Here is an 8,612-nt window from a genome sequence, read left to right as displayed (position 1 = left end):
ATAATCTACGCTGGCCCACCAGGGGACCTTTCAAAGTATTTTCCACTAGTGGAATACAATAAAAGGACGTAAAGGGAATGCTCAATAGCTGTGAAACTGTCAGGAAATATAAAACAGATGGGAGCTTTGTTTGTCATGGAGCTGGAATGTACACTTATTTCTCCAAAAAGAACTTAAGATTTTCACAACTGAATTATGAGTGAAATGATCATGAGCTGACAACAAAAGTATGGCATTTTCTATACTGCAATGTTCAGCATGTAATGACTCATGTCATGTCAGTTGTTGCATGCACATGACAGACAGATGACGTGACAGAAATGTACACAGCAGGGTGTGTCTTCCTGTAACACCTCCACATTATTCAGCTCAGAAACATTGTGAAGACACCCAAAACCTTTCTACTTAAATGGGCATACAACAAATGTGGCATCGTGTTGTTGCAGGTCTACCTTTTTTTCCTCCCCTTGGGTTGGTATGAAGAAACACATGAGGGCGGTGCTAGTACTTTTCCTACTCGGTAATGCCAGCCTTTTAAGTTGTCTCATCTCTCCAATGAGACAACTTTTTTAAAGAAGGTTCACCAGAACCGAGGAACTATATCTGACAACCTCCCTTCTTCTTAACTTCTCAAGGTAAGGTGTCCTTTCATTTTAGCCGTGCATGAATAATACATGTCTGTGCATACAGGTGTGTGTTTATCATGATAGCAAATGGATAATTGTCTAATAAGAATAAGAATAATAATAACTTCTTTGTCTCATTATTGTGTAATGTATCACCAAAACTCTGTATGAGGGTGAATTCTTGATAAAGCAGCCACTACTCTGATACACTGGTGGAATTAAGTACATTTACTCAACTACATTACTTAAGAAGAACTTTGAGGTACTTGTATTTATTTGTAGCCAATATTAATCTTTTTACTCCATGACATTTCTTTAATAACCTGAGTTACTAGTTACTTTGCAGATTCAGATTATAAATATAAAGTATAAATCAACTAATACATAATGTATTGAGTAGTTCAAATGCCCCACCTTTGCCATCAGTGATGCTTACACATGAATGCATCACTAAATATAAACCACTAATAGGTATTATGTAACGGGCCGTTTTGCAGGAGCACATTTACATATTTTCTAACTTTACTTATATTGATGCAAATACTTTTGTACTTTTATTCTAAACAGAAACATAGAGGTACATTTTTTTGTTGATTTTGGCAGCACTTGTGGACAAAACTGATAGTGTTACCACTGCCTCCTTTCATTGATTTCAAGGGGAAATCCTTTAATAACAATATAGAAATAGCCAACATTCTGGCAGATGGTTGCATTTTAATAACTAAGTGAAAAGATGCAGCCTATAGCATTCGCATATATTTAATTTGTATGTATTTTTTTGAGGAACTCCAAGATCGGGACATTTTGTTCCCCATCTCCGCTTTTGAAACCAGACTTGCGCCCTTGCCAACAGCTATTTCTTAATCACAGTTATCAAGTCTAAAATCTAGAATGATAGAATGATTCAGGACAGATGCAGCTGCGGAAGTGTTACGCAACTCATTGTTTTGTAAGAGAAGTGTGCCAAGCATGCAGGTTTAGAAGTCTGCTTTTGTGGGCTTCAGAGACAGGATGTTAACCCCCTTTTTTTTTTACGACGGTCAGGCTACGCATTTATAAGCTTCTAATTATTTGATATTTATTCAAGCTGCACTTTTATGAATTTGTGAGTCCTTGTTTCACTTTCACAAGCTTTATTCCTGTTACAGGCTCTCCTCAGTAACACCCCCCCATACAAACAAAATGGCAGATGACCCATGGCAGAGGGCTTATGACTTTGCTGTTCAAGTGGCAAGAAAAGCCGGAGCTGTACGTAAAAGCCGTCTGTAATAGCCTCTAAATGTATTTCTTCTGTGGTGTTTGCAGTAGGGTAAAACTGAATTTGGGGACATTTTCTGATAATCAAAGTATGCCCTATTTTAACCTCCTGAGCATGTGCCAATAATATTCCATTTGTTTAGGAAATCCGCAAAGCCGGGGAGAGTGAAATCAGGGTCATGACAAAGAGCTCCACTGTAGACCTCGTCACTAAGACTGATGAGAGGGTGGAGAAAATCATCATCGGCTCTCTCAAGGAGGAATTCGGGGAAGGCACGCACTGGTGAGACGTGCACCACAGACACACGTGTGAATCTTCGTATGCTTGTACGGTTTGTAACAGAGGCAAGCATTATTTGCATATATTGATATTGGTCCATCACCTGTTCTGTGCTGCAGTTTCATTGGAGAGGAGTCAGTCGCAAAGGGGGAGCCCTGTATCTTAACTGATAAACCTACATGGATCATAGACCCTGTGGACGGCACCACAAACTTTGTGCATGGGTAAGATGTCAGTGGTTCTAAAGGACAATTTGTTGTGTTTAATTTCTGTAATAGGACATACAATAAGCATTGGAAGTGCCCATTATTAACAGTATCTGCATGGCTTATTGTTGGAAGGAATTTCAAGACCTGAAACTCAAGAATTTCAGGTATTGCATTTCTGGAAGCAGAGGGAAAACATCTTGCTCAAATTTCTTCATATTTAACCAACATGAGAGTATTCTTACCATTGTGGCAAGAAAGCAAATACACTCTATATCTATATAATCTATATAATACTAATAATAGAGACACTTGGCAAGAAAAAGTACCCTTTTCTGGCTATGTAATAATATATGATGTACATTAAACTACTCGTTTGCAGATTCCCATTCGTGGCTGTGTCTATTGCCTTTGCTGTCAATAAGGAGGTATGTCAAATCAAAGAAGTGAGCGTTTTACAGTCAATAAAAGTAGTTCATCCTGCTTAGTGCGTGAAAGCTAAAATAATGACTTCTCTGTTCAGTTGGAGTTTGGTGTGATTTACAGCTGCTTGGAGGACAAGATGTATAAAGCAAGGAAGGGGAAGGGAGCTTTCTGCGACGAAGAACCAATTCAGGTGTCCGATGTAAAAGGTAACACGGCCATATTCCCGCGCACTACTGGTCAAAAGTTTCGACATACTATTCTGCACATTTGAATAGGACACAAAGGGGATTTGCAGTGCAGCACTCTTGTGTCATACTTTGCCTTGATTTTGAAATTGAATATATGAAAACACATTCATTACAGCCATCACCTTCACATCAAGGACTTCGGGTTACATATATTTTAAGAACATATTAACAAAGCCTTCAGGCAGAATCTTCTACATCAAAAATATATCAAAAAGGTTACACACATTCACTTTGGAGGACTTTTGGCCAGCACTGTATGTGTGAGTCAGTCACTGTCACACACACTAGTATAATTACATTATACTTACCCCTTTGGCATGTCATTGCAGATATCAATAAGTCCATTATCATCTCTGAGCATGGCACTGACAGGACCAAGGAAAAAGTAACCAAGATCTTCTCCACCATGCAGAAGATCCTCTGCATCCCGGTGCATGGGTAAGTGGTCTTGGCATGCATACACTGCCTCCTTATGCTGAGTGCTGCCCTACAAAACCCACGACAGAGTAACCAGTTAAAATTGAGTTAAGTTTGGAATCTACCTTTAACATGTAAAAAAATATCATGCGTTACAAATGTATAATTTCTGTGAAATAGCACGTGCATTTACAGCGGCTGCAAAATGGAACTAAAAACCAAGCATAACCACAGTAACTCTGGTTTGATCATCTCTAAAATAATCGGTGTTAAAAAAGCATAAAATTAAGGCACTGACACATTTCTATCTGTGACACAGTTTGCCTGCCAGTCTGACCCTTTTTTTCTCTACCACTGCGTCTACAGTTACTGTTTGCTGCCTTTGCAAGGCACTTGTATTCATTAATCTCCAATTGATCTGTCCTGACAGGCTCCGTGGGTCTGGGACAGCTGCCACCAACATGTGTCTGGTGGCCACAGGGGCGGTGGAGGCCTTCTTTGAGATTGGGATCCACTGCTGGGACATAGCTGCTGGAGCGGTTATAGTCAAAGAAGCCGGGGGAATACTACTGGATGTTGATGGTGTGTATGCTTTCAAATCTGATCACAGAGTAGTGATTAAGCAGCTTCAGTACTGAATGCAAAGTCTTGCAAGCTAAAGTTAATGAATGGTTGTAAGTGAATACCAAAGCAGGGTTTGTGTTTTGGTGGAACCCCTCTTATAAAGGCTTTGTTTGACAATGCAGGGGGACCGTTCGATTTGATGTCTCGAAGGATGGTTTCGGCGAACAACGATGTTATTGCTAACCGGATCATCAAGGAAATTGAAATATTCCCAGCGGTGAGGGACGACGCTCCGATCCAGAAGAAATGAGAATATACATTTCAAAATGAGTACCAGAAGTAAAGTCCACTCTGTCACTGTATGTCTAATAAAGTTGCTGTGCTGTAATCACCACTGATTGTATTAATCTGCATACTGTGTGCCTTTCATTGGCTGCACATACTTTTAATTCAGTCACCAACTAAAGTGACCTCCAGGTTACATTTGATTACCCTTCTGCAATTTGTCAATTAAAACTATTGACTGAAGTGGGCAACAGCTGTAATTTACCACTTAGCATTCTTATATAGCAGCAATGTACATATATATATTTTATACATTTACACGTCTTTGGTGTATAGCTGTCCATGTATGCATTTAATCATACATGAAACATGAATTAGTCAGTTTATAGACAGACGCATATCCACAAAGATATTTGTTTTCAACTCTGCCACACCCCCACTATCCCAACAGATGGTGGAAAGAAGCTGGCCTCGTCTTAGATTGATGCTTATTTTGACTGAATTTCCTATCACTGAATTTATTTCTCCTCCCGTCTCATGTGACTCTAATTTGTAATTATCTGATGGAAATTAGTGAAATTCCGCCGGGGTGATTACCCTCATTAGAGGCAACAGTCCTTAGCACTGAGTTAAGTCAATGCTGAAGTGACTCTATAAACACCGGCCCTGTCAAGTGTCATATAATTTACTTACAGTTAACGTCACCATATTGCCTGAGAGCCTCTATTTCAGCATTATTACTGTTTACACAATTCATTACACTCATGCTACTGTTCACCACTAGAGGCCAGTAATGCATTAGCAATTAGATGGGGTCTTAAAGATGCTCTCATTTTGCTTTGGTGGTTAAACTTACAGGCTTTTTTCAAATTATTATAAGTTTGTCCAGTGCACAGAGGCTGTGGATAGAGACTGACAGCATGCTCTGAAGTCCCTTTAGTCCCTTAATACCCCACCCAAGTGATGAGGTATTTTAATTTCTGTCCTCTTATATTTTACTACGATTTTCACATTAACAGCTGCTCTTAAGATCGGTCAACAATTCCAGGATATAAAGGTAGAGGAGCAAGGTAACAAACAGCAATGGCGAACAGAGCAGCAGCAACATGAACAGCAGGAATAACAATGGCAACAGCAGCAGCAACAATAACAGCAGGAGGTTGGGTGGAGGTGGGAGGGGGTGAGGATTCTATGAACGTGTTTGAACTGGTGCCTTTGAAACATAAATAACTGCAGTTTCTTTGTATAATTATGCCACTATACATCTGCCACCGCTGTAGTGTATGATGAGGTGACGTGTGATGTTTCGAACAGAGATGTTGTTTGTCCGTCTTTCAAATGGCAAAATCTAATTCCACAGCACTTTGAGCATCAGATGTGTAATATGAATCTCTTTTTCATGTGTCACGTAGGGAGGATTATGTGTAGCAGTAGAGCGGGTCAGATAATAGTTGCAAATACAGTACATCTTAACATTTGCTTGAACTTGCCCGAAGTACCAGATGGCTGGAATTTGCCTTGTAGGGCAATACAATAAATGCCACTGAGGTCAGAGAACCACACGCAAGTTCATAAAAGTCAATTTAGCATATTTACTTAAAAATCTGTATTTTCCTGGTGCTAAATCCTAACCAGTACATAATCCAAGGACGTCTGAATAATTGACAATGAAACAGTTCTACCTCTGAGTTGAACTAGTGAATAAATATAAATATAAATAAGTCATTTATTTTAAGGTCTGTGTGTTACTGAAGTACCAGGTTTTGGATAAAATGACTTTAACATTTAACAACATCAAATTGCCTTTTGGAATGAAAATATTTGTAATATTTTGTTGTTGGAAATGTATAAACAATTAATAATTGGTTGTAATAAACCATAATGTAGTTTCAAGCATGCTTATGGAAACATTGAGGAAGTGTTACATGCATTTCTCCCCCTGTGACGCACATGTATAAAAAGAATGATTGACAATATAATATAACCCAGCAGCAATCATATAGAATATTAACTTTATATTAGCATGAAACATGAAAAAAATGATGTATGATGTTTATTCAGTAGATAAATATTGTATAAATACATGTTAACTGAATAAGGTGATGAAGGCCATAACATGTGGCTGAAAGCTTGAGAAAAAAATCTAGTAAGTAATCTAGTTTCTATTTTTTTGGGGCTACTAATACTACAATTTCAGAGGTCCAGCTCACAACGTCATCATGGGGCGGTTAATTGCGGATGAAGTTATAATCGCTGACAATTAGGTAAGATAAGATCAGATTGCAAAACAAAATACAGTCCCAGGCGCCCGATTCGGTCAGCGGATATGTCGATGCACTCCTTTCAGATAAGCAAATTCTAGGCAACTGCATCTGTAGGAAAGATATATATGTATATTTATGTATACATGTATATATATATATATATATATATATATCATAGGGTCGGCCAACCTCATTATAAGATTGAAAATGATCAGGGCTGTAGTCATCTGGAGTAATAAAGTTTATATATAAATATTTATAAATTATATTATAATATGTAGAGGTAAACAGTACCACCAACATGAGAATCAACTTTAATGGCTCTACAAAACATTGAAATTGTATTAACAGTATTTACATCTGGTGTAAAGTTAATTATTTGTTTGCAGAACATCAGCTTTGCAATGGCTAATAGAGAACAGCATTATCACAGAAATAAAACAGCAGGTGTAAGGCAACTAAAGCGTAGTGAAAATGATCGCCTGACCCGATGGACCTATCTAACATGAATCCAAACACTTTAAAATACACACAACAACAATCAACACACCTAATATAAACTCTAGCAGGAAATGGGAGCAAACAAAGACGCTCTTCATAATTCATTCATAAGCTTGTGTCCATTACAGTTAAAACTCCCATTGTCAAATTTGCTTCATCGTTCCAAGAATTTTCTCGCTTTTCTCTCTGGCACATGTCATTAGTCCATTAGTCCTGAGGCTCACTAACTCGACGATAAATTAAAAATGAAATAAAATCAATAGCCAGCATGCCTGTCTCTCTGCCCAAATACTGGAAGAGGTACAATCTCTACCAAGATTAAGTCATTTGTTGGTGTTTTGATTGCCTGACTGAAGATGCAGTTTGTGTGGCTCATGTTATCAGGTGATTTTCAGGTCCTTTCAGGTTCTGTCAGACTCAATCAAAATCTTGCACCCAAGACCTGTAGCAGTTTAAGTTGGCCCAGGCAAAGAACAGAGGTGAAAGGCAGAGCTGGTTCCTTCACTTGTGAGGATGCTGCATCTGCCTGAACGCCTCTATGACTGTTGGGCTTATAAAACATCAGACAATTGTAAAATGCACATCATTCAGTCTAAGGTGATGTCTTCCAACCCTGTATCCTAGAAATTCAGTTTGTGTAGCACTAAATTGTCAAAACAAACGTAATTGGTTGGCTGGATTATGTTCAGAGAGAAACATTTTTTTGAGAGCATGAAGCGCTGGATTCGAGTCCAGTCTGTCATTATGTCGAGGCAGCAAAAGCAGTTTGGTTAAGGATAGGAAAAGATTGTGATTGAGAATAAATATGTTGTGTCCCAGGTCCCTGGAGACATTTTCTGTATTAAACCAAACCAGAAACCATGACTTTTCCCTAATGTTTACAAAGTGCTGCCAGTGCCTAAAAATAAGCATACAAAAGTTAAACAATGCTTTAGTCACTAGCAGACATTTTAGTGCAAGATTGCATATTTTGGTGTAAATTATTAAATCTGTTGTGATTGAAAATTTACTCATATGTGCTGTATCAATGGTATTGTAACATTTCCTCATAATGTTAAAAGAAAACACAAGTTAGTTGTATACATTTCAAGGAGACAACATTGTGTCTTGTCTTGCATGTCTTGTTTTGTCTTACCAACGGTGAAAATCCCAAATATATTCAATTAAAGATAAGACAAGGCAGCCGTTTCCAACATTTGAGAAGCTGGAACAATCAAAAGTTTGGCATTGTTGTTTAAAAAATACTGTAAATCGATTAAATTCATTATTTAAATAGCTACTGGATCATTTTCTGTCGATTACCTACTGTTTATGCGCCAATGTTGCAGTTGTCACTGCATGCATCATCATGACAAGTAAAGAGGGACCTGGTTGACAGATCTTCTGTCATCTCTTTGTATAAAAGTGGTAGCATGCTTTTACAAAGGGAACTGTGTGCAGGCAGGTTTATAGAGGGGAAATTGTGAAAGAGCAGGTAAAGGGGTAGTGACTGAAGCAAGACCAAGAAGTTACTGTTAAACCTGGACATGACAGCATGG

The 8,612-nt window shown here is 38.3% G+C and overlaps 1 protein-coding gene across 1 annotated transcript; it reads left to right on the top strand.

Annotated features, from left to right (window-relative positions):
• The first annotated feature begins 467 nt into the window (after positions 1 to 467).
• Positions 468 to 4,418, top strand: LOC127369541 (inositol monophosphatase 1-like). Its single transcript, XM_051411010.1, has 9 exons — positions 468 to 635; positions 1,775 to 1,874; positions 2,027 to 2,166; positions 2,283 to 2,387; positions 2,752 to 2,797; positions 2,893 to 3,001; positions 3,373 to 3,481; positions 3,891 to 4,042; positions 4,207 to 4,418. The coding sequence occupies exons 2-9, from the start codon at positions 1,809 to 1,811 to the stop codon at positions 4,332 to 4,334; spliced, it is 855 nt and encodes a 284-aa protein (XP_051266970.1). The 5' UTR covers positions 468 to 635; positions 1,775 to 1,808; the 3' UTR covers positions 4,335 to 4,418.
• Positions 4,419 to 8,612: the final 4,194 nt, after the last annotated feature.

This window comes from Dicentrarchus labrax, unplaced genomic scaffold (genome assembly GCF_905237075.1).
Source record: "Dicentrarchus labrax unplaced genomic scaffold, dlabrax2021, whole genome shotgun sequence".
NCBI classification, from domain to species: Eukaryota; Metazoa; Chordata; class Actinopteri; family Moronidae; genus Dicentrarchus; species Dicentrarchus labrax.
The sequence above is the reverse complement of the archived record's forward strand: the minus strand, read 5'-3'. Positions and strand labels throughout refer to the sequence as shown.